The following is a 26,985-nucleotide window of genomic DNA, read 5'->3' as shown; positions in this document are numbered from 1 at the left end:
CTTAAAAATTAGAATGGAGCAAGTGGAAACTAGTGACTTTATGAAAAATCAAGAAATTATAAAACAGAACCAGAAGGATGAAAAAATGGAAGACAATGTGAAATATCTCATTGGAAAAACCACTGACCTAGAGAATAGATCTAGGAGAGATAACTTAAAAATTATTAGACTACCTGAAAGCCATGATCAAAAAAAGAGCCTGGACATCATCTTTCAAGAAATTATCCAGGTGAACTGCCCTGATGTTCTAGTACCAGAGGGTAAAATAGAAATTGAAAGAATCTACCAATCACCTCTTGAAAAAGATCCCAAAAAGAAAACTCCTAGGAATATTATAGCCAAAGTCCAGAGTTCCCAGGTCAAGGGGAAAATATTTAAGCAGCCAGAAAGAAACAATTTGAATATTGTGGAAACACAATCAGAATAACCCAAGATCTAGCAGCTTCTACATTAAGGGATTGAAGGGCTTGGAATATGATACTCCAGAAGTTAAAGGTGCTAGGATTAAAACCATGAATCACCTACCCAGCAAAACTGAGTATAACACTCCAGGACAAAATATGGATTTTCAATAAAATAGAGGACTTTCAAGTGTTCTTGAAAAAGAAAAGACCAGAGCTGAAGAGAAAATTTGACTTTCAAATACAAGAATCAAGAGAAGCATGAAAAGGTAAACAGGAAAGAGTACTCACAAGGAACTTACTGAAGTTGAACTGTTTTGGTTACATTCCTACATGGAAAGATGATATTTGTGACTCATGAAAACTTTCTAAGTATAAGGGTAGTTGAAGGGAATATACATACATACATACATACATACATACATACATACATACATACATACATACTATGTAGACCAAGGGCACAGGGTGAGTTGAATATGAAGGAATGAGATCTAAAAATAAATAAATACAATTAAGGGGTGAGAGAAAACTATATTGGGAGGAGAAAGGGAGAGATAGAGTGGGGTAAATTATCTCACTTAAAAGTGGCAAGAAAAAGCAGTTCTATTGGAAAGGAAGCGGGGGCAGGTGAAAGAGAATGAATGAATCTTGCTCTCATCAGACTTGACTTAGGGAGGGAATAACATACACGCTCAAATGTGTGTCTTACCCTACACGAAAGTAGGGGAAAGGGGATAAGAGAAAGGGGATAATAGAAGGGAGGGCAGAGCGGGGAAGGAGGTAATCAAAAGTAAACACTTTTGAAAAGGGCCAAGGTCAAGGGACAGTATAGGATAGAGGGAAATATAGTTAGTCTTTCACAACATGACTGTTATGGAAGTGTTTTGCATAATGATACATGTGTGGCTTATGTTGAATTGCTTGCCTTCTCAAGGAGGGTGGGTGTGGAGGGAAGAAGGGAGAAAATTTGCAACTCAAAGTTGTAAAACAAATACTAAAAAAGTTGTTTTTTACATGCAACTGGGAAATAAGATATATAAGCAATGGCGTATAGAAATCTATCTTGCCCTACAAGAAAGAAAGGGGAAAGGGGCTGGGGGGGGGAGTGGCGTGACAGAAGGGAGGGCAGACTGGGGAAAAGGGCAGTCATAATATATGCCATCTTTGGGTGGAGGGAGGGTAGAAATGGGCAGAAAATTTGCAACTCAAAATCTTGTGGAAATCAATGTTGAAAACTACAAAAATATTAAATAAAGAAAAAAAAGAAAAAAATTAAGAACAATCCAAAAAAAAAACCGCAACCCAAGAAGATTATGAAAAGAAAGTCAACCAAAGGAGATCCATAATCTTAAAGAAGAAAACTATTCCTTGAAAATGAGAATTGGGCAAGGGGAAGCCAGCGAAGTCATGAGACCAAGAAATAATAAAACGAAATATAACGAATGAAAAAATAGAAGAGACTTTTAAACATTTCATAAACAAAACAACTGATCTGGAGAACAGATCAAGAAGACAAAACACGAGCATAATCAGACTGTCTGAAAGCTATGATCAAAAAATATCTTGATATAGTAATACAAGAAATAATTAAAGAAAATTGTTCTGAATTGTTAGAACAAGAGAAAAGTAGAAATAGAAAAAAAGTGTATCAATCAACCAGAAAGAGTTACTATGAGGAAAATCTATAGGAATATCTTAGTCAAATTCTGAAAACCCCAGCTTGAGGAAAAAATATTATGAGCAACAAGGAAAAAAAAACACTTCAAACATGGCAGAGCCACAATTAGAATCACACAAAACCTAGTAGCAGGAACACTAAAAAACCACAGGTCTTGGAACACTATATATCAAAGAGCAAAAGAACTGGGATTGAAATCAAAAATACCATGCCCAGCAAAGTTATGCGCAATCTTGAATGGGAAAAAAACAGATATTCATTGAATTGCCAGACTTTCAGGATTTTGTTGCAAAAAAAACCTCAATTCAATAGAATTTTTTTTCAATAGAAAATTTGGCATACAAATCCAAGAGAAATATAAGATACACATCAAAGACTAGAAGGGACTCAATATGAGGAAATGTGAAATGTATGTCTAAGATTGTTATCAGTAATTGGCAGTTTGAAAGAAAGATTGAGGTGTACCTGAATATGATGTGGTTCTAAAAACTAACCATTTAGAAAAAGGTAAAAAGAGTAATGAGGTACCAGAGGAAGAAGTGACAGAGAGAAATTAGGGGAAATGGGCTAGTAGTTCTGGAACCCTGCTCTCTTTGCGAATGAGTTAAAGAGAGAACAATACATATCTGTCTATCTCTGTCTGTCTGTCAATCTATATATCTATCTGTCGATCTATCGAAGGTTACAAAAGTCTTCCAAATTCTGAAAGAAATAAAAGGTTAAGGGAATAGGGAGGAGGGAGAGTATAAGGGAGGGATTTTTAGAGGGAACCTACTCATAGCAGATCTTGGTTAAAGAGAGAACAGCATATACATTTAGAAGGGAATAAAAGTCTTCCAAATTTATAAAGAAATAAGAGAGAGAGGGAATAGAATAAGGGGTGGGGTATAGAAGGGTGTTTAAATTAATGGTAATGGGAGAATAAGGGAGGGATCTTTGGAGGGGGGGTAGGTTAAGTAATAGGAGGGCAAGGTAGCAGGTAGAAGCAAAGTAGAGGAGTCAGGAGGGATAGGAAATTAGAGATAAACACAAACATAAAATAAAGATCAGGAGTAGAATTTATTAGGAAAATAACCAGGAGTAGTAATCATGATCTCAGACACAGTTAAAGTTAAAATAGATTTAATTAGAAAAGAAAAATAGGAGAACTATACTATATGTCAGCCATATCAATCGAAACCTTTTTAGACTGTTTAAAATAAGTACACAGTATAAGGTTGGAATATTGCTCTGTTGTATAGGAAATGATGAGTTGGAAAGTATGGAAAGACTAGTACTTATGCAGGAAGAGGTTCTGCACCCTCAGAGAAACAAAGGACAAATTAGTACAGTCTTACATATATACATATGAATGTATATGTTTATAAATAAGTATGGTTAAAGATATCTAAGTATATGTAGGTATATGTATATTTGTGTGTATATGTATATTTGTGTGTGTATGTATATGTAGGTATGTGTGTATATGTGTGTGTGTACACACACACACACACACACACACACACACACACATATATATATATATATATATATATATATATATATATATATATATATATATATATATATATATATATATATATATATATATCCAGGCTTAATTGTAGCCTTCTTGGGTGGAGAGAATGGGGGGGAAAGAGTTGTTCATCTTTTCTTTGCTAGGTAAAATAATAACAAAATTCATATGGAAGAAAAAAAGATCTAGAATATCAAGGGAATTAATGAAAAAAAATGCTAGAGAAGGTGGCCTAGACATACCAGATCTTAAATTGTATTATAAAGCAGCAATCATCAAAACTACTTGCTACTGGCTAAGAAATAGAGTGGTGGATCAGTGGAATAGGTTAGGTACACAAGACACAGTAGTCAATCACTATACTAATCCACTGTTTAATAAACCCAAAAACCTCAGCTTCTGGGATAAGAACTCACTATTTGACAAAGATTGCTTGGAAAACTGGAAAACAGTATGGCAGAAACTAGGCTTAGACCAACATCTTATACTATATTCCAAAATAAAGACACGATATGATATTCTGGAACCTAAAGATAAAATAGAAATTGAAAGAAACCACCGATCTCACACACACTTAACTGGAAGTTAGGCTGATATTATAAGCAAATTGGAAGAGCAAGAAATAGTTTATCTTTTAGCTCTGCGGAGAAGGGAAGAATTTATGACCACACAAGAGATAGAGAACATTAAGAAATGCAAAATGGATAATTTTTATTATATTTCGTTAAGAAGTTTTTGCACAAACAAAGCCAGTCCAACCAAGATTAGGAGGGAAGCAGAAAATTGGGAAAGAATTTTTACAACCAGTGTCTCTGATAAAGGCCTCGTTTCTAAAGTATATAGAGAACTGAGTCACATTTATAAGAATACAAGTCATTTCTCAATTGATAAATGATCAAAGGATATGAACAGTCAGTTTTCAGAGAAAGAAATTAAAGCTATCTATAGTCATATGAAAAAATACTCTAAATCTCTATTGATTAGAGAAATGCAAATCAAAACAACTCTGAGGTACCACAACACACCTTTCAGATTGGCTAACATGACAAAACAGGAAAATGATAAATGCTGGAGAAGATGTGGGAAAATTGAAGCACTAATGCATTGTTGGTGGAGCTGTGAACTGATCTAACCATTCTGGAGAGCAATTTGGAACTGTGCCCAAAGGGCTGTAAAACTGTGCATACCCTTTTTGGCCCAGCAATACCACTTCTAGGGCTGTATCCCAAAGAGATTATATAAATGGGAAAAGGATCCACATGTACAAAAATATGTGTAGCAGCTCTTTTTGTGGTGGCCAAGAATTGGAAATTGAGGAGATGCCCATCAGTTGGGGAATGACTGAACTAGTTGTGGTATGTGAAAATAATGAAATACTACTGTGCTATAAGAAATGATGAGTAGGCAGATTTCAGAAAAACCTGGAAAAGACCTATATGAGCTGATGCTGAGTGAAATAGAAACAAGAGAACACTGTGTACACTAATAGCCACATTATGTGATGACTAACTTTGACAGACTTCACTCTTCTCAGCTATGCAAGGATTAAGATACCTCCAAAATACTCCTGATGGAAAATGCTGTCCACATTCAGAGAAAGAATTATGGAGTCTGAATGCAAATTGAAGCATACTATTTGCTCTCACTCTTTTTTTTTTGTTTGTTTTTTCTTTCTCGTGTTTTTTTTTTACCATTCATTCTAATTCTTCTTTATCACATGACTAATGCGAAAATATGTTCATAAAAATGTATATGTAGAGTGATTATCAGATTGTACGCCGTCCAGGGGAGGGGGGGAGGGAGTCAGAGAAAATTAAAAATAGAAAAGCTTATGGAAATGAATGTTGAAAACTAAAATTAAATAAATTAATTTAAAGTTTTAAAAAAATTATCCGGGAACACTGCCCTGATATTCCGGAACCTAAGGATAAAATAGAAATTGAAAGAAACCACCGATCTCACACACACAACTGGAAGTTAGGTAATTTCATTAATATCTGTAGATATTAAAATTTCAAATAAGTGATTTTTATTTAATAAAATAACGTATGTAATAAATGTTATTGTATTAACCATAAAATATTCAGTATTATAAACATATCAGGTTTTAGAATATAAGCAGTATTAAGGATGAAATATATCCTTAGGTATTAGCTAAAAGACATCCTCAGTATGTATGTTATTTTATGGTATCTTTTTTCTATATTGCATGAGGTAATATTTCATAATCTTAACTATTTTTTAGGGTTTCCCAAAATCAAGTTGGACAACACTTTACATTTGTGCTCACAGATATTGAAAGTAAACAGAGATTTGGATTCTGTCGTTTAACATCAGGAGGCAAAATTTGCTTATGCATCCTTAGGTAAGTACTTGTAGTGAAACAATTATACTGCTAGTCATGCTATGTTTTTCTGATTTATATTACTGTATATTATGTTCATTTAAACAGTTCATAACCATATCTCATTGAGGACTGAGAAACATTGGTATGAAGCATAGTGCTAATTTTTTCCCCTGTGCAAAAGTTTGAAGTCATTGAAAGAGCAATGCAGCTTTATAAATATAATTTAGCCTCTTTGTCTTCCTCTGGTTCAGTTCTGAAATCAGCTCTATATATTCTGCATTCAGCTGACTATCATATTCTTGACAATATCCATTGTCCATTTGGCTCATTCTATGTGGATAATTAAGCTGGATTCTTTCAAATTATTATGGATCTCACACAGGAGGCTTTGCATTGTCCACAGGGGCTTCTAGAGGATCCCACTGTCTATAGGGAACTCCTCCTCAATTTGTGCCTTGTTTCGACTGTACTCAATTCGTGTTGGCAAATAGCTTTGGCAAGGATTAGTCTCCCTGTTTCATGCCTTGCTTGATGTTGATAATCAAATGTTAACCACACAAACTTATCTTTGCTCTTATATCTACAAATGAACTATTTGTATTCTTAATAGGTATGTGGGAAATAATTTGCTTGAGAAGATTATTTTAGACTTCATTTTTCTTTACTCATTCAAATGTTTTTTTCATAGTTTAAACATTTTAAGCACTTTGTTCCTTTCAGTCAATTTTATGACTAAAAATGTAGTCTTCTATGGAATGGCATTTACAAAAGCCTGCCTTTTCTCTTCTCGTATTTTCTCTAAAGATGCCTTTGATACACATGGAAATCAGCCCTATAAAGTCTATGAAGTTGAAAAAGCAAACATATCAAAACAAGAGTTCTATATTCTTGCTGTCTTCTTGTTCATATAGTAATACTATCATCCCCACAATCATATGATTCAATGTTCACTTCTTTCAGATATCTTGAGAGCTTATCCCTCAGTGCAGTGCTCCTCATATGATATTACCTCTAGTATAAACACTGTCAGTGTAGTTTTGGGTTGGTGTAGCTTTTCTTTAGTGTTATTTCCACTTCTTTATGTATCAAATCAGGGCTTGTTGGTGGAGAAAGCACTTATTTATAGAAATCTTGACAGCTTTTTCCCATATTTCATTTGTTTATTGTCTGCCTTTCGGTTTCATCCTTAAATGTTTTGGGGATGATATGGATCAGTTGAATCACAGTAACTTGCTGGAGATGTACTTTTATTGTTATGAAACAAAAGTCGCCAAGAAATCAAACCTGAGTTTTGCAAACCCATGAATAGAAGGACGTGACACATTGTTCTAAATAATTTTAGCCTCTTACCAAAATCACCATTCCTGTGACTTTTTAAAATCAAAACATCACTCTCTTATATGTGTTATATTCCTCTATTAGAATATAAGCTCTCTGAGGGCAGAGATTTCCCTGCTTTTAGTATTTTTTTCGCTAGTACTTAGTAAAGTCTCTGGAATATAGTAAGCACTTAATAAATACTTTTAATTTGATTGATCAATTGTGTGCACAAAGTGGAGTAAAATATTACCAAAAAGATGTATGACTGGGGTTCTGACGTAGTAAGAGTGATGGGTAACAGATGTACATCCTGCTTATTGCATTGGCATCTATATAATGTCAAGAGATCAGGAAAGCAACCCTCAGCATGTTGGGTGAGCCTCCTGTGAAGATTGTTGGGAGAACACGAACAAGAACTGCATAACAGCATGAGATGAAAACCTGTGGACGGCTTATGGTCTGTACCATTCTTTTCTAGACATACATCTCCTTGCCTCAGCTTCTTCTGGCTCCCTTCTCTGTTAGTTCTCTGCCCCACTAAGATTTCATGTGGGGTATATCAGGGTTTCTATTTTCTCTTTCCTCAGGGTGGCATCCCAAAGTATTTTTCTCCCCCATGGGGACTTTTGTCTTGAGGATGCATCTCCCCAAAGTCCCACTCTCATATACTTTTCTATGTGCTGTTATTTTGTAGCCCTTAACACCACAGACTTTCTAGGTACTAGAATTCTAGTTATGGCTTTATCAGTCAAAATAACTCTTAGATTTAGCAGTTTACAACTTGAAAATGGTAGTATCATCAATTAAAATGAAGAAACCAGGAAGAAAAAGGAGATTTTGGGGGAAAGATGAAAGGTTTGGTTTTATTTATAAGTTTGGAGCATAATCCATTCAGTAGACAGTTGTAATTATGTCATGTGCTCAGGAAATGGTCAGACATGCAGTTACAGGTTGAGTCATCCACAGAAACTTAATAGTTTGTTATTAAAAGAGATAAGATGGAAATAATGTGTGCATTGAGAGGAGAAATCTGAGGAGAGAAACCTCAGAAAATATGGAAATTTTTGAGGCAGAGAAGGAAGAGAACAAAAATAAGTTAGAGATACAGGAAAAATAATAGAGGCTCTGTGTTGAGGAGTTAGAAAATATGAAAAAAACATTCTATGTTACATCGAAGTGAACATATTGAAGACTGAGAAAAAGCCCAGTGGATTTATTAATTAGCATGTCATTGATGACCTTTGAAAGAAACCATTTCAGAATAGCGTTAGGGAAGGAAACCAGATTGCGAGGCCTTTAGGAGCATAGAGATGGTTTCCTCAGTAACTCTGAAACTGAGGATCATTTAAGTGTGGGCAAAGGGGAAACAAATCTATTGCTTTTTACAAGAATGATGGTCTATTTAGAGAACCTTAAAATTCAACTACAGTTATTTTATTAAAGTTGAGGGACATAAAATAAACAAACACAATTAACAGCTTTGATGATATATAAAAAAAAAAAAACATAGTAGCATAGTGTTTGGGGAAGCCCAAAACTCCAGCTACTGTTTGTTTCATTTTGCGTGTTAAATCCTTCACTACTCCGTTAGGAGTTGAGTAGCATAGATCATCATCAGTACCTCATAGTTAGTCAATTCGTTGATCAAAAATGTTGTCTTTCATGGTTTTTTTGCCTTTAAAATGTTGTAATTGTACAATTCATTCTCCTGGCTCTGCTTACTTCCCTTTGCATTAGTTCATACAAGTCTTCCAGATTTCTTTGCACTAATCACTTTTATCATTTCTTATGGAAAGCTAGCAATTCTAAAAGACAGGTCAGTAGGCAGTATATTCTAGATATGGGAAAATGCTCAGAAACAGGAGCTAGAATGTGTTTGGACAATAAGTAGTCCAGTTTGGCTGAAGGAAAGTTATGTTCAGGAATCCTGAAGAGGTAGTTCAGAACCAGGTAGTTAAGGACCATATATTCCAAATGGAGGAGTTCGTGTTTTATTCTAAAGATTATAGGGAATCACCGGAGGTTTTTGAGCAATAGAATGATGTAGTCAGTCCTTTTTCTTAGCAATATTACTTTGGCAGGTATATGGAGGATGGATTTGAAAGGGCGAGAGATAGAAGGCAGGGGTGTCAATTAGGATTTCATTGGAATAGTCTTAAGTTAGAGGTAATGAGAACATGAACTAAAGGCCAAATCTCATGGACTTTTACTCAGTTCTCATCCTTCTTAACCTTTGCAGCATTTGACAGTGTTGGCCACCTTCTTTTCCTAGCTACATTCTCTTTTGGATTTTTATGCCATTGTTCTCTACTGGTTGAATTCTTTTTTGAACATCTGTTTTTAAAACTTTGAGTTCCAAATTCTCTCCCCTCTTCCCTTCTCACCCACCCTCCCTAAGAAGGCAAGCAATTCAACATAGGCCACATGTGTATCATTATGTATAACCCTTCCACAATACTCATGTTGTGAAAGACTAACTATATTTTGCTCCTTCCTAACCTATACTCCTTTATCCAATTTTCTCCCTTGACCCTGTCCGTTTTCCCAAGTGTTTGTTTTTCATTACCTCCTCCCCCATCTGCCCTCCCTTCTATCATAACCCCCTTTTTATCTTCTTCCTCCTTCTTTCCTGTGGGGTAAGATACCCAATTGAGTATGTATGGTATTCCCTCCTCAGGTCAAATCTGATGAGAGCAAGATTCACTCATTTCCCCTCACCTACCTTCTCTTCTTTTCCTACAGAACCACTTTTTCTTGCCACTTTTATGCGAGATAATTTACCCCATTTTATCTTCCCCTTTCTCCCTCTCTCAATGTATAGGAATGTAAACAAAACAGTTCAACTTTAGTAAGTCCCTTGCAATTTCTTTTTCTTGTTCCTTTTCTTGATTACCTTTTCATGCTTCTCTTGATTCTTGTGTTTGAAAGTCAAATTTTCTATTCAGCTCTGGTCTTTTCACTGGGAAAGCTTGAAAGTCCTCTATTTTATTGGAAGTCCATATTATGCCCTGGAGTATGATACTCAGTTTTGCTGGGTAGGTGATTCTTGGTTTTAATCTTAGCTCCACTGACCTCCGGAATATCGTATTCCAAGCCCTTTGATCTCTTAATGTAGAAGCTGCTAGATCTTGGGTTATTCTGATTGTGTTTCCACAATACTCAAATTGTTTCTTGCTGGCTGCTTACAGTATTTTCTCCTTGATCTGGGAGCTCTGGAATTTGGTGACAATATTCCTAGAAGATTTCTTTTTGGGATCTATCTGGGGAGGCGATCGGTGGATTCTTTCAATTTCTATTTTACTCTCTGGCTCTAGAATATCAGGGCAGTTCTCCTTGATAATTTCTTGAAAGATGGTATCTAGGTTCTTTTTTTGATCATGGCTTTCAGATAGTCCAGTAATTTTTAAATTATCTCTCCTGGATCTATTTTCCAGGTCAGTGGTTTTTCCAATGAGGTATTTCACATTGTCTTTCGCTTTTTCATTCCTTTGGTTCTGTTTGGTAATATCTTGATTTCTCATAAAGTCACTAGCTTCCACTTGCTCCAATCTCATTTTTTAAGGTAGTATTTTCTTCAGTAGTCTTTTGGACCTCCTTTTCCATTTGGCTCATTCTGCCTTTCAAGGCATTCTTCTCCTCATTGGCTTTTTGGAGCTCTTTTGCCATTTGAGTTAGTCTACTTTTTAAGGTGATGTTTTCTTCAGTATATTTTTCAGTATTTTTTTGGGTCTCCTTTAGCAAGTCATTGACTTGTTTTTCATGGTTTTCTCGCATCCTTCTCATTTCTCTTCCCAATTTTTCCTCTACTTCTCTAACTTGCTTTTCCAAATCCTTTTTGAGCTCTTCCATGGCCTGAGACCAGTTCATGTTTTCCTTGGAGGCTTTTGTTGTAGGCTCTTTGACTTTGTTGACTTCTTCTGGCTGTATGTTTTGGTCTTCTTTGTCACCAAAGAAAGAATCCAAAGTCTGAGACTGAATCTGGGTGCATTTTTGCTGCCTGGCCATATTCCTAGCCAAATAACTTGACCCTTGAGTTTTTCAGCAGGGTGTGACTGCTTGTAGAGTAAAGAGTACTATGTTCCAATCTTAGGGGGGTGCGCTGTTGATTTCAGAGCTATTACAGCCAGCTCTGCCACACCAGCACTCCTCCTTCCCCAAGAACCCCCAACCTGGACTGGGCTTAGATCTTCAGCAGGCTGTGCACTCCTGCTCTGATCCGCCACTTAATTCCTCCCACCAGGTGGGCCTGGGGCCAGAAGCAACTGCAGCTGTAGTTCTGTAGCTGCCCCACTTCCCCTGTCCCTGGGCGGTGGCTGAACCTCGAACTCTATCCCCCTGTCCCGAGCAGCTTTTCCCACTAACCTTCTCTGTTGCCTTTGGTGTTTGTGGATTGAGAAGTCTGGCAACTGCTGCAGCTCACTGATTCAGGACGCTAGGGCACGCTCCGCCCAGCTTCTGGTCTGGTTGGTCTGGGCCACCTACACTGGGCTCTGCTCCGCTCCCAGTCCCTGCACGAAAGACCTCACCCAGCAACCATCCAGGCTGTCCTGCACTGGATCCCTGGTTCCCTCTGCTATTTTGTGGGTTCTGCAGTTCTAGAATTGGTTCAGAGCCATTTTTTATAGGTTTTTGGAGGGACTTGGCAGGGAGCTCATGCTAGTCCCAGCTTTCCAGCTGCCATCTTGGCCCGGCCCCCTCTCTCTTCTACTGGTTGAATTTTTACCTTTCTGACTATTCCTTCTCATTCAATCTCCTTTCTCCTTTGCTGGTCATTCATCTAAGGCTCTGCCCTAAGCCATCTTTTCTTTTCCCTCTATACCCTCTTGATGATCTCATCAGTCAGTCAGTCAACAAACATTTATTATGGATCTATTACGTGCTAAGAACTCTGCTGAAAGATGGGAGTTTAAAGAAAGGCAAAAACCTTTCAAAGAGTCTTATTTCAAAGAGTTCATTCTTTTGGAGGAGACAAGTTTAAACAAGTATATACATACATACACACCATACAAACCCAGAGAGAGGAGGGAGGGAGGGAGGGAGAGAGAGTGTGTATATGTGTGTGAATACACACACACACACAGATACATGCAGAGAGTGAGCATATATATGTATACGTAGAGTGAGAGTATATACACACATATACATATATACACACACACATATATATGTGTATATATATGTGTGTATGTATGTGTGTGTGTGTGTGTGTGTGTGTGTGTGTGTATATATATATATATATATATATATATATATATATAAACCTATATTTACACCTACACACGAATATGTGTGGTTTTGTTTCCAGTACTCATTTCCTGACTGTAATTGTCAGTGACTGACCACCACATACCTGAAATGCCCTCCCTTCTACCTCTGCCTCCTAGCTTCCTTGGCTTCCCTTAAATTCCCACCTTTGTCAAGAAGTCTTTCCCAGTCCCATTTAATGCTCGTGCCTTCTCAATTCCACCCCTCACTCCCAGACACTAAGAATGGTGTGGTCAGATTAGTAAGAAGGGAACAGAGAGAGAAGTGTCACAAATAACCTGTGTGGAAGATAGTATCAAGAAGAAGATTATTGACAGTGTCAGAGGCTGCAGAAAAGTCAAGAATGATGAGGATGGAGAAAAGGTCATTAAATTTCTTAATTGAGACGTCACTACTAACTTTGGATAGAGCAGTTTGAATTGAGTGAAGGTGGAATCTACTCTGCAGAGAGTTAAGAAGAGAGTAAGAAGAAAGGAAGTGGAGGCATAAGTTATATATGACTTTTTCCAGGAGTTCAGCTACCAGATGTTTAGAGAAACAGGATGATAGGTAGCACAGATGAACAGTTCAAGAGGGTGTTTGAGGATGAAGGAGAAATGGATATTTTTGTAGGCATCAGAGGAGTAGCCAGTAGACAGAGAGAGAGATTGAAGATTAGTGAAACAGTGGGAATGATAAAGCAGGCTATCTACTGGAGAAGCTGGAATGGAATCAAGTGCATATAGATAGGCTTTCTTTGGCAAGGAGAAGGATTGCTTCTTCATGTGAAACAAGGGTAAAGGAGATAGTAGGTGAAGATGTTTAAGAGATGAGAGATGCAGAGGATGGGAGAAGAGGGAGGAGTTATTGTTGATTGAACTCAAATGTTTTTAGTGAAATATGTGGCAGAATTTTCAGAAAAACCCAGAAAGATTTATATGAACTGATGCTGAGTGAAGTGAGCCAAACCTGGATAACATTGTATCCAGCAACGTTGTATGGTGATCAGCTGTGAATGACTTAGCTATTCTCAGCAATACAGCGATGCAAGACAATTCTGAATGAATCGTATGATGAAATATTCTGTCCACCTTCAGAGAAAGAACTGATGGAGTCTGAATGCAGATCAAAGCATACTTTTTGAAACGTTCTTTATTTTTCTTGGGGTTTTTGGCTGTTTTCTTTCACAATGTGACTAACGTGGAAATATGTTTTGCATGACTGCATATGTATAATCTATATCAAATTGCTTGCCTTCTCAATGTAGGGGGATGGCCAGGGACAGAGTTAATTTGGAACTCAAAATTTATAAAAAATGAATGTTAAAATTTTTACATGTAATTGGAAAAAATATTTAAGCTATTATTCTGTCTCTATTCTCTGGGCTCCTGCTTTTGTGATTCCCCCAAGTATTGAGTGCAGTGTTCTGCAAGGATCTCAGCAGCAACTCAGCTAGGAAGCAATAAACTTTCAGTGTGCTCTAAATAGGCTAATCTAGAGCCCAGTCTGATTGCTGCCTTTTTTCTTTTCTTTCTTTTTAAAAAAAATATTTGGCAAGCTCTGAATCATGATTTGTATCCAGGCAACACAAAAGCAGGTTTGTCTTTGAGGAGAGCTCCAGTGGATAGTTCCTGGCCCCAGCTCCTGTTAGCTAGCTGGAGGATTTTCAGGTTCAGAGTGACAGAGGTATTTCCACTGACCCCTCCATACTCCTTGCTCTGCTTACTTACATGTGGCCTGAATCTATGAGCATTCTGATACAAGACTGACAAAACTGTACTATGCCTTCCCCTTTGCGCCATTAGTTCCTTTCCTTCTCACTTGTATTCGGGCTTAATTTATGGTCTTGGGATTGAAAAATGACCTATGATATTTCTCCTTGGATTTGCTTATCACTACTTGGTCTGATGCTCTTTTGAGATTTTTGTTGAAATTCTTTTGGGAAAGAATTCAGTTGTGCTACTTTCTTTTATTCTACCTTCTTTGCCTATACCCTGACAATAGAAATTCTTCATCTACTTAGTTTCTTGTTATATGGATAGATAGTCCAAATTATTTTTTGTGATTATGTATCTTTGCTGGGAGGCTCTACAGTGTTTAATTGGCACAGTGTCCTCTGCAAGTAGGATCTTTTGGAAGATCTCACTTTCTATAGACAATCCCTTCTTTTTTGCGAGGCGTAAGGCAGGGCAATTGGGGTTAAGTGACTTTCCCAAGGTCACACAGCTAGTAAGTGTGTGAAGTGTCTGAGGTCGGATTTGAACTCAGGTCCTCCTGACTTCAGGGCTGGTGCTGTACTCACTGTGCCAACTAGCTGCCCCAAGACTCCCTTCTTGATTTGGATTCTTCGCTCTACTATAGTGGTACAACTTTGGAGAGAATATTTCTCCTATTTGATGCCTTGTTTCATATTGTTATTCAGAGAATTATTGAACAACGATTTATGCCTGTTATATTTTTTAAAGATTCTTGCGTAATTTTGATCCATGCATGGGAAACATCTTGGTGAAGTAGGCTTTAGGATGTTATTTGTGCCACAAAATCCAGTGCTGTTTTTTAGCCAACAAGCACAGAAGGATCCCTTGGTCTTTTTATCTTTCCTGATCTATCTGCTGCACGACACTGTTGACAAATCTTTCCTCTTGGATATGCTGTCCTTGGGATTTTGTGACACTTCTCTCTCTCTCTCTCTCACTCTCTCTCTCTCTCTCTCGGTTGTACTAACTTTCTAGTTGCTTCTTCTCAGTCTTCTATACTGACTCATCATTCATATTTTACTACTTAACTGTGGGTGTTCTGCAAGACTCTCTTAAGCCCTTTCTTTTCTCTGTGTAAGTTTTCTCTCTTTCAATTCATCAATTCCTATGAAGTTAATTATCAGCTTTATGGTGATGACTCATATTCTCCTTCTGGTCTTCATTTGTCAACCCCGCATCACCAGTTTTCATTAGACATTTCAAAAGGGTTGTCCTAGGAACAACTCAAACTTAATATATCATAGCAGAATTTATTTTCTTGCTCCTTATACCCAAAACCCTTCTTCTAAAATTCTTTATTTCTTTTGAAGGTAATACCATTCTTCCGTTTCCTAAATATTGTAACCTAAGTGTTATTTCTAATTCCTTACTCTCCTGTGACCTACACCTCCAGTCAATTGCCAAATATTAATCAAAACTTTCTCATTGCTTCTCTAGTCTCTCACTATGGCCCCTAGCCCCTACTACCATTTTAACTTATACCCCTGACTCATATTTTACAGAAAAAAATGACAATCCATTCACTGTAAACTCCCTCTTTTACCTTCTTCCTCATATTGTATCACTGATGCCTTCTTCCATTATCTCCTCCTTCACACTTATCTCACATGATGAAATGGCATTACTCTTTACCAAGGCTAACCACTCTTCGTGTTCAAGTGATCTCTCATTCAATTTCATCTCCTCCAGCAGATTTTCCCCTCTTTTACTTCACTCTTTCTCTTATTTTATTTTCAGTCTTTCCCTCTCTACTGTCTCATTTGCTACTACTTGTAAGTCTGCTCATGTCTCTTCTATCGTCAAAATACCTCATTTTATCCTTCTCTTCCTACTAACTACTGTCCTTTATCTCTTTTGCCTTTTGTGGCTAAACTTGAAAAGACCTTCTACATTAGGTACGTCCACTTTCTCTCCTCTCAGTTGTTCAGTCATTTTTCAGTTGTGTCCAATTCTACCTGACCCCTTTTGGGTTTTTCTTGGAAAAGATATTGGAGTGGTTTGCCATTTAATTCTCTGGTTCATTTTATAGATGAGGAACTGAGGCAAACAGGGTTAAGTGGCTTAGCCAGGGCCACAAAACTAGTAAGTGTCTGATGCTAGATTTGAACGCAGGAAGATGAGTCTTCAGGTCTGGCATTCTATTTACTGTTCCACTCAGCTGCCCCCAATACCTGTTAAGCACCTGCTATGTGCCAGGCAGGGTGTCAGGTGCCAGGGATACAGAGAGAAAAAGGAAATAGTTCTTGACTTCCTTTGTACTGTAGCTTCTGACCTTTTCACTCCACTAAAACTACTCTCTCCAGAGTCACTAAAGATCTCTTAGTTGCCAAATCCAGTGGCTGTTTCTCAGTTTTCATTCTTCTTGACCTCTTTGCAGCCTTTGACACTGTTGGTCATTCTCTCCTTGATACTTTCTTTTTAGGACACTACTCTGTCCTGGTTCTCTTCCTACCTATATGACCACCCCTCAGTTTCCTTTGCTCAGTCCTCTTCTAGATCATTTCTTCTAACTGTAGGTGTCTGTCAGGGTTCTGTGTAGGGTTGTCTTCTCCCTCCATACTACTTCACTTGATAATCTCATCAGCTTCCATGGATTTAAACTACCATCTCTGTGCTGATGATTCTCAAATTACCTGTCTTACCCCAGACTCTCTGCTGACCTCCACCTTCACATTTCCAACTACCTTTTAGACATTTTGAACTAGACGTCCATTAGAAATCTTAAACTCAGTATGGCCAAAACTGAACATGTTTGTATTGGTAATTAAAGTGGGACTTTTTTTTTTTACTGTTTTCCCTTTTGGAGCACTGAAGTAATCAAGTACCTTTGTTTCTTTGATTAAATCCGGGAGTCTTTGATGAGCTGCTTAAGAAACAAGAAAGCCTAGTTCATATAGGTTTGAGTCCCATGGTTGTGATGTCTGAAGAAGAGTCACATGGTTTTGAGTTGCAGGGTTGTGACGCCCTTTGACCCTGAACAGGGCATATAAACTCAGAGGTTAGCATTTTTCTTGGGGCTCTCACTTGCTGGAAGAGTGTTGTGTGATTTGACCAGATTAGACTCTGGGTAGCTGCTGGAGGCCCCACCCCGCCAGCTTTGAAAACCCAGATGTTGGTGCTTCTCTGGTAACTATGTAGTATGATTTGGTTAGACAGAAATGTTGATGTGTTTATATTGTCTCTGTTTGTAACTTCTTTTTGTACTTGCTCTGAAGTTCAAGGTGCTGGCTTTCCCTCCTGAACTAAGTCAATGGTACAGGTATGTTCAATTAAAGTAAGATTGTTAACCCCTTAAAATTGCTTTCCTTAGAAAAGCAGATCAAAAGAAACTGTGCTGGCAGCCCTTCTGAGTGCTGTTGTTGTTGGTATTTCACCCCCACAATAGCTGCTAGCAACATTGCTGTTAGGGTGTCTTTCCCACTAAACTCTCCCCACATCTACCGTATTATTGTAGAAGGTAACACTGTCCTCCTAGTCCCTCAGGCTTACAACCTAGGAGTCATCCTGGACTCCTATCTTTCACCTCTCATACCTTATCTGTTGCCAAGGCCTGTTGATTCCTTGGCAATATTTGTCAAATATGCTTCCTTCTTTTCTCTGACATTGGTACCAGTCTAGTGCAGGCCCTTATCCTGTCACACCTGGATTATTTGTGGTAGTCTGCTTGTGGGTCTCCCTGCCTCAGGTTGCTCCATACTCCACTCTATCTATCATTCAACCACTGAAGTGATTTGCTTAAAGTGTAAGTTTGATCATGTCACACCCCCTTACTCTCAGTAGAAGGGGTTCCCGTTGCCTCCAGGGTCAAATAAAAAATTCTCTGTTTGGCATTCAAATCCTTTCAGAGACTAGCTCTGTCCTACCTTTCTAGTGTTTTTACACTTGACTTCTCATCATGTACTCTTCGATCCAGTGACACTGGCCCCTTGGCTATACCACAGATAAGACATTCCATCTCTTGGTTCCAGGCTTTGACTGTCCCCCATGCCTGGAATGTTCTTCCCTTATAAACCTCATCTATTTACTTCCCTTTTCCTTAAATCTGAACTGAAATCCTATGTTTTATTGGAAGCCTTCCCCAACCTCTCATATCTAGTACTTTCCCTCTTATTTCCAATTTATCTTGTGTGTAGCTTGATTTGTATATATTTGTTTGCATCTTATCTCTTCTATCAGATTGTAAACTCCTTGAGGGCAGGGACTGTCTTTTGCCTCTTTTTGTATCCCTAGTGCTTAACACAGTGCCTGGCACATAGTAGATGCTTAATACGTATTCGTTGATTGATTGGTTATTGTTTCTACTGCTACAGTGTCTCTTGCATTGGGCCCCTTTCTCTCCACTCACTTTTGTTGTTGTTGTTCAGTTGTTTCAGTTGTGTCTGATTCTTTGTGACCTCTTTTGGGATTTACATGGCAAAGATACTAGAGTTGTTTGCCATTTTCTTCCCTAGCTTATTTTATAGATGAGGAACTGAAGTAAACAGGGTTAAGTGACTTGGCCAGAGTCACATAGCAAGTAAGTGCCTGAGGCTAGATAGGAATTCCTCAAGATGGGTCTTCTTGACCCCAGGCCTCACACTTTATATGCAGTGCAACCCAGCAGCCCGTCCACTCTCATAACTACCAAAATCTTCCTTTTTGATTGGAGGGAAAAAAGAGAATAGACAAAGCATTTTTTAGCAAAAAGGATTAGAGTTGAAGGAGATCAGTAGGATGGCCTGGTTGTCAATCAAGTAGGAAGCAAGGAGTTAACTAAAGAAAGGCTAAATAAGTTATAGTATATAAAAATATTGGTGAGTCAAGAGAAACAGTTAATATGAAGATTTCACAGAAGCCTGGAAAGAATTATTTATGTATATATATTTGGACTGATACAGAGTGAATTGAACAGAACCATAGTGCAACTGCTTCTTTTCTTTGTAGACATCAGGGACTATGGGTATGGAACATGGCATATACTGTCAGAGTCTGTTGATAACACGGTAGGTTTTGCTGAACTGTTCCCCCACCTCCCCCTTTTTAAAATTACGTTAACATTTAGGTCCTCATCTTCTTTTGTCTAGATTATTACAATGGCCTCCTAAGTGGTCTCTCTGCCTCAAGTCTCTATCCACTTTGGTCATTTTCCACACAGTTGCCAAAATGATTTTCTTTAACCACATATCTGACTATTTAATTTACCTACTCAATAAATTCCTGTTTCCTTTAGGACTTAATATAAACTCTAATGTTTAACTTTTAAAGCCTATCACAATCTGGCCTTCAGCCTAACTTTTTGCCTTCATTGTACATTGCTATCATCCCCATATGCTATTATTTAGCAAGATTCTCTACTCTTTTCTTCACATACAGCATTCTGTCTGTTACCTCTTTGTATTTTCATGGCAGTCACCTATGCCTGGAACTCCTTCTTTCCTTACCTTTCTCTCTTTCATCTAGATGCAGCTCCGTTAACATGCTTTACCTAGAGCTTTTCCCAATCTCCTCAACTTCATGGTCTCTCCTTCCCAAATTATAAATTAACTACTTTGCATTTATTCTGTTTTGTTTATCTTGTATATTTCTGTATGTTCATAGAGTCTTCTCTGTTAGGTTATACATCTTTAGGAGTAGGGATTCTTTCACTTTTTGTATTTATATCTTCCAGTGTCTAGGACTGAATAAATGCTTGTTAATTGATTGATGAATCTAGTTCACTTTGCATCTTTCATTTAGTTGTGTGGTGATAAAAAAATGCTCTAATATGGAATACTGCTTATGAAATCTTGTCTTTCTCTCACTAAAGATGTCCTCATTACAATCTTTGTATAGATTATTCTTATGAAAACTGTATATTACTGGAAAAGCTGGCATATAAGTTAGTAGCTATCAATGTGGATCTGTGATTTCTTTGATTTAGAAGTTCCCTTCAATGATATGTATCACAACTGGTCCATGCCCACCTCTCCTGTGTTTTCCTCATCTGTGTAAACTTTAAGTTTCCCAGGGGACCCACCCAACTTTCTAAAGGCTTTTTAACTTTATTCTGACATTGCAAAGGTACCAGTGGATAAATATGGCTGTTTGTCTGTCATCTCTCACCCCCAAAATGTAATCAGTCTTTCTCTTCTTCCTGTCTTAAAATTTCTATTGACATATTTTACTTTTGTTCTTCAGAGTTCCTCATTGGTAATATATTGTAGTCTTGTATATACTAAGAGCTTTCTGTTTCCTTCTGGATATAATATTCATGTTTCCATATTCAAAGTCACTTGTATTTCATGCCTTGCTGCTATATAGGAATGCTGATAGAACATTAGGATTTAAAAGTTGGACTTTTGTTTTCATGGCAGTTAATAAAGGAGCTTTGCAGTTTCCCTAAGGCAGTGTAACATGCTCTCCTCCTACTGTTTTACTCTGGATCTCACTCGTTATCCATCTGCCCTGTGTGTTCCTACATATATATGCTGATGATCAAGCTCTCTAGTTGGGATTCATAACTTGTGATCCATGGATCCCCAAAGGAGGTCCTTGGATAGATTTCAGTGCCTCTGTGAATTTGAATGGGAAAATAAATATCAGCTTTGAAACACATGTAATTAGTTTGTGCTTTTCTTTGTAATCCTGTATATTTTATTTTGTACATTTAAAATGTTATTTTGAGAAAGCTTTACAAACCTGCTGAAAAAGGGTCTAGGACACACACAAAAAATGAGCCAAGGGTGTCCATCCAAATGTATGTTGTTTGAGCAATAAATATTCCGAATCCATTTGGTCTTTACTGTGTCAGTGGACAAACAGTGTTCTCAGAATTGATGTAGTCAGTGTAATACATAGATAGCATCTGGAGGATCTCACTGTTTATCAGGAATACTTAAACCTAGGTTTGGTGCTGTCTTTTTTTTTTTTAACATCAAAGTGTTAAACATCTTTGGCAAGCACATGTCTCCTTTTTTATGCCTTGCTTGATATTTTGATCAGAGAGTTGTTGAACACAGTTATAATTTTTATTGTTATACTTCCCAGGGATCATGAAAAATTTTGATGTATGGATTAGAGATATCTTATTATAACAAAAGTTTGAAATTGATGTTTTGTTTTACCAACTCAAATACTTTTTTGTGGCAATGGAATCTTGTATCTGCGAAATCTTACAATCAGTTGTAAAATTGTCAAGATGAGGTATAATGTTGAAAATCTCTTCTAAAAGATTGTTTATACTGTACTAATACCTTCATTAAGGACGTACTGAGTTCATGTATAGATGATTCTCAAGATTTTGTTTAAATGAAAGAAAATAAGTCCAGTTCCCCCTTTTGATTTTCGGCTATTTGTTTAAATGATTCAGGGTTAAGTTTTTTCATATGCATGGCATATAATTTTTTAGCTGGGACTTGAAGGAAGCCAAGGAAGTCAGTAGGCAGGAAGGTGACCATGCCAGATAACCAGAAACAACCAGATAAAATATGTTGAGTTGTGAAGCAGAGTATGTAGGTTGAAGAACAGCAAAGAAGCAGGTGTCACTGGATTCAAAAGTATGTAGTAGGGTGTAAGAAGGCTGGAAAGGGGATGTATTTGTGTGTTGAGAGGTATTGGTTATGAAGGACTTTGAATGCTAAAAACAGAATTTTTTTTTGATTCTGGAAGTAATAATGGACTTGATTCAGCAAGCTAGTAGGCAAATTTAATTGTAGTGTAGAATGCATGTAGAATAACATGAAATAGATCTTGAAAGGTAGGATGGGAGCCAAATTGTGGATGGCCTTGCATGCTGGAGTATGGAACTTGTATTTTATCCCAAGAAGAGTAAGGAATTATTATAAATTTTTTGAGTAAAGGAGTAGCAGGAGTCAGGTGGATTATGTGTAATGGCAAGCAAAGTGGGCCTTTTTGCTTTTTTTTTCTTTTGGAGTGCTTCTCAGCACGAAGGCAACTAAGTACATTTGATTAAACCTTGCCTTTGATTGAATCAAGAGTCTTTCATGACCTGCTTAAGTCACAAGAAAGCCTAAGTCACATGAGTTTGAGTCACAGGGATGTGATGCCCTCTGACCTTGAAGAAGCGTATGTATACTCTGAGGTTAGCATTTTGTTTTGGGGCTGACTCATTGGAATTGTGTTTTTGTTATTCGGCTAGACAAGACTCTGGGCTAGTCAAGACTCTGGGTAGCCAATAAGGAGCACCCCTTGCCCCTCTCTTTAAAAACCCAGATATTGGTGCTTCTCTCTCTCTCTCTCTCTGGTAGCTATGTATGTATTGCTGTGGACAGACAGAAGTCCTGTCTGCTGATTTGTTTTATTTGCTCTGTTTATATAATTTCTGCTTGTGTTTTCTCTGAAGTTTAGGGTGCTGACTTTTTCCACTGAAATAAGTGGCTGATATATGTATATGTTTAATTAAAGTGAGATTGTAAACCCTTTAAAGTTGCTTTCCTTAGACAAGCAGATCAAAGGACCTGTGCTAGCAGCCCTCCTGTGTGCTGGTGTTATTGGCCTTATACCTCCACAGCAACTGCAAGGAGCATTGTTGCTACATTATGATGAAGCACATCCCATATGTACATTTTTAAAGAGAAATATATTGACTTTTTTGTAGAGTCTCATTTAGAGTTATTCAGAATTTTGCTGTAACTTTTTTATATCACTTTTAAAAAAGAGATTTGCAAATACTTATCTGATTTTTTCTTTTTTTAACTGTCAGATACTATACACCGAAATGAGAATTTTGAAGCTTTATTTTACTAGTAAAATTCATCTATCTTTTTATTTTTCAGCATTTTACCTAAATTAATTACCTATTTGAATATTTCAAAAAACTTTTTTCTTGCAATGCTTGTTCTGTTTTGCAGAATTAGCTAATAAAAGCTTTCAGATATGTTCATTCAAAATGCATAGTACATTTCAGAATTCTTTGTAGTTTTTTTTTTGGTTAAAATGGTTTTTTTATTCTTTACTTAAAATACTGATGAAAATGAGACCTCTATATATTAAAGGAAAACATTGAAAGAGAATTATACATGAAAATGCACAGTTTGCTTTTTTAAAAGTATATAATAAGTTCAACTTTCCGTATTCAAAGCTTTACAGGATCAAGGTGATGCAGTGGAGAAAGTGTTGGAATTGAAGTCAGGAATACTGAGTTCCATTGCTGCTTGTACCACTTACTAGATATGTGCCCTCTGGCAATTCACTCCCTGTCTCTGAGTCTATTTTTTCATCTATAAAATGGAGATTGTGTTTGTCCTTCCTCCTCCAAGAGGACCATGACATCAGAGAAATGATGTCATGACTTGCAATTGACTTTGATTTGAGTAAGGGAGGGCTGATAAAATGGAGATAATAATTGCACCTACCTCATAGGATTGTTGGGAGAATTAAATGAGATAATATGCAAGTCATTTTGCAATCTTTAAACACAATATAAATGTTAGGCATTTTTAGAAGAAATTATGATATCTCTTGACCTTTTTGTTCTCTTGTGTTCATTTTTTTAAAAGCTTCGGTAACTCTCATTTGTTTTTCTTTTTTCTCTTTTTTTTGTGGCTACTGTATCCATGGCTTCGTTTTCCATCTAAGCTCTTCCCCTTCCTATTGGGAAAAAAAAAGAAAATCTAAACCTTTGTAACAAATGTGCCTTGTCTTGACAAAATTCAGTGTTCATTGCTATTAAAAATTATGGAATTGTAAATATAAATGGGCTTAATGTAGTCAATAGTACTTACCTAAATTCAAGAATAAAGTTTACAGAAAGGGAAAAATATTATGAATTGTCCATGATTTTTTAAAAAATCAATTAAATTAAAGAAATTAAAATATTTTAAAGAGTTATTTTTAAGTCAGCCTTAATGACAAAAGTATATTTACAAGTATGTACAGTTTTAGGGGGAAATTAAAGATAAAAATAAAGTAATAAGAGATTTTTCAATAGTGAGGTTGTATATTGAACTTCTTTATAGTTAAATCTTTCAGTTCCACAAAATTTTCTAGCCCGTAGAATGAATTGAAAGATTTTGCTGAGAATGAAACAATACCAAATTTCTTATTATCTTCAGTGTTTTTTTAACCTTATTTTTGTTTTATGTAACAGTAAGAATTAAGTGGTTACTGAGTAGATATTTTCTTTAATTCTGAGTGAGTCTCATTACTATACCATATTTGTTTTTATTATTTTGAGGTATGATTTTTGTTACATATATTGATTTTTCCATCATGAATTCTACTCCATTATAGAGGTACATTTTATTTAGCTTCCCCTGTTGATCACAGATTTTAGACTTAGAAGACACCTTAGTAGTTATCTAGTCCATAATACATAATACTTGTTTTATCACAGATGTGATGATAGCATTGATTTAAAAACTCTGTAACTATTGTTTTCTTGCTTTTATAAAATACTAAATATTTTCTTTATTTGATTAATGTAATTTTACAACTATAAAATTGTTGCCTATAACTCCAAATTAAATAGTATAAGAAGGAACACAGAAGGAATTTGTAGATTTTTTCTTTTTTTTTTAAAAGCATAACTTAAACTTGAAGTTTTTACACCCTTCTGTTAGGAAAATCCCTTATAAGCAGAATGCTTCAGTTTTACACATTTTGTGTCAGTTTTCCAAATGGAAAAGAAGCCTGTAGATGTTAGATATTTAGGTATAGAAAGGCAGTTTCCTTACTTTTATTTGATTACTAAAGTTAGATTCCTGCTGATAGTTAAGGACTGTTAGTGGTTACCTATTTGATAGAAAACATTTCCTTTCCTTTATTTAACCTTTGAGTCATGAATGTAAAGCTTTAATCAGAGCTTATAATGGAAGTGGATGCTTTCTAATAGTAACAAAATTGACCAGTGACTTTGTGTATAGGTCTTTCTTTTGTTTTCTAGTTATTAAACTGTATGAAGAAAATAATTTTGTAAATGAACCATAAATATGTCCTTCCCAGCATTTAAAAATTATTAGTCATGATGTATTCATTTTATCTTTTTTTGTAGCCTAAGGAAGTCATAACACTGAAGTGGTTTTTTTTAAAACAAGTTGTTTCTTTTTTGTTGTTCATGAAGTCATTTCATTTCATTTTTTATTAAATTGCTGAAGTAATTATATTCTTATCAAATCACTACTCTGTGTGTTGCAGTTTAAAAAATAAATTTATTTCCTTGTTGAAGTTTGTAAATTGATTAGAACAAGAAGGCCTGGCCTGAATTTGACCTTAACTTTAAAGTTGGACTTTAACTTTGAGTAGATTGTATTTAGCCTTATTCTAAAAACATTAATCAGTTTGACAGCTTCTAAACCACTGTGTGTTAAAAATTGATTGTTTTGTCTACGTCATTATGTCAAGGTGTAGGAACTCTTTTTGCTTGTACAGATGGCAACCAGTCTACAACTTACAGTCTTAGAGATTTTCTTGAGGATCAGAGAGGTTCAATGATTTTTCCTCGGCGACATATTTACTGTGTGTCAGGATTAGGTTATAAATTCAGATTACCTGAATCTAAATCCCGTACTATTCACTACACCACACTACCTCTTGTATCTTTGTTAGTGTTTATTGAATAATTTGAATCTTACTTAAAAACTAACAAGGAAATTAAAGTTCAAATTGACAGCCTTCAACCCAAGAAGGATATTACAACTTCTATTTGTAGAGAGTTTACGGTTAATAAAATCTCCCTTCTTTAGTTTACATGGAAGATATTTTAAATCCAAAACTAATCTTTATGCCATTACCTGCAAAAAAGCCTTTTGGTTTAATTTTTTTAAAGAACAGCCTCTTAACCATCCTCTAGAAATACTTTCCAACAACACCTCAGTTTGTTTTTGTGACACTAGATTTTAAAAAAAAATTAATTATTTTCATTGAACAAAAACTGATTTTTCTCTTCCCCCTTCCATTTGAAAATAAAGAAAAACAGGGGCAGCTAGGTGGCACAGTGAGTAGAGCACCAGCCCTGGAGTCAGGAGGGCCTGAGTTCAAATGCGGCCTCAGACACTTGACACACTTACTAGCTGTGTGACCTTGGGCAAGTCACTTAACCCCAGTTGCCCTGCCTTCTACCCTCAAAAAAATTAAAAAAAAGAAAATAAAAACAAAGCTCCTGTAATAAATATGCACATGCAAACAAAACACATTTCTTACATTGGTCATGTCCAAAACATATATGTTTCATTCTATACCTTGAGTCTATGTCATCATTCTCTCAGGAGGTAGGATAGTATGCTTCATAATGAGCCCTGTAGAATTATAGTTAGTCATTGCATTGTTCACAGTTCCTGTTTTTCTGAGTTATTTGTCTTCACCTTGTTGTTACTGTGTAAATTGCTCTCTTGGTTCTGCTTACTTCACTCAGAATCAGTTCTATATATGTCTTCCCAGGTTTCTCTCTAATTGTCCCCTTCATTTTTCCTTAAATCACAATAGTGTTCCATTATATTCATATGCCATAATTTGTTCAGCCATTCCCCAATTGTTGGGTTGCACTTATGGTTCCAGTTTTTTACCATGAAAAAATAGCTGCTAAAATATTTTGCATGTATATGTTCTTTTGCTGTTGTTGTAGTTGTTTTAAATCTCTGATGAATAGGCCTAGTTATAGTATCACTGGGTCAAAAGGTATGCACACTTTAATAACTTTTGGAACATAGTTCTAAATTGTTTCAAAAATTGCTGGCTCAATTCACAGCTCTTCCAACAATGCATTAGTATGCCTATTTTTCTGCGTCTCCTCCATTTTTGAGTTT

The 26,985-nt window shown here is 36.4% G+C and overlaps 1 protein-coding gene across 1 annotated transcript in view; it reads left to right on the top strand.

The window, feature by feature from the left end:
* DENND1B (DENN domain containing 1B) overlaps positions 1-26,985 on the top strand; it is a 388,444-nt gene that overhangs the window by 186,837 nt on the left and 174,622 nt on the right. Inside the window, exon 5 of the mRNA XM_036754915.1 lies at positions 5,844-5,963. Within this exon, the coding sequence (XP_036610810.1) occupies positions 5,844-5,963 (120 nt within the window). The remainder of the gene's footprint in view (positions 1-5,843; positions 5,964-26,985) is intronic.

Source organism: Trichosurus vulpecula, chromosome 4 (assembly GCF_011100635.1).
Source record: "Trichosurus vulpecula isolate mTriVul1 chromosome 4, mTriVul1.pri, whole genome shotgun sequence".
In the NCBI taxonomy this organism is placed as follows: domain Eukaryota; kingdom Metazoa; phylum Chordata; class Mammalia; order Diprotodontia; family Phalangeridae; genus Trichosurus; species Trichosurus vulpecula.
The sequence above is the reverse complement of the archived record's forward strand: the minus strand, read 5'-3'. Positions and strand labels throughout refer to the sequence as shown.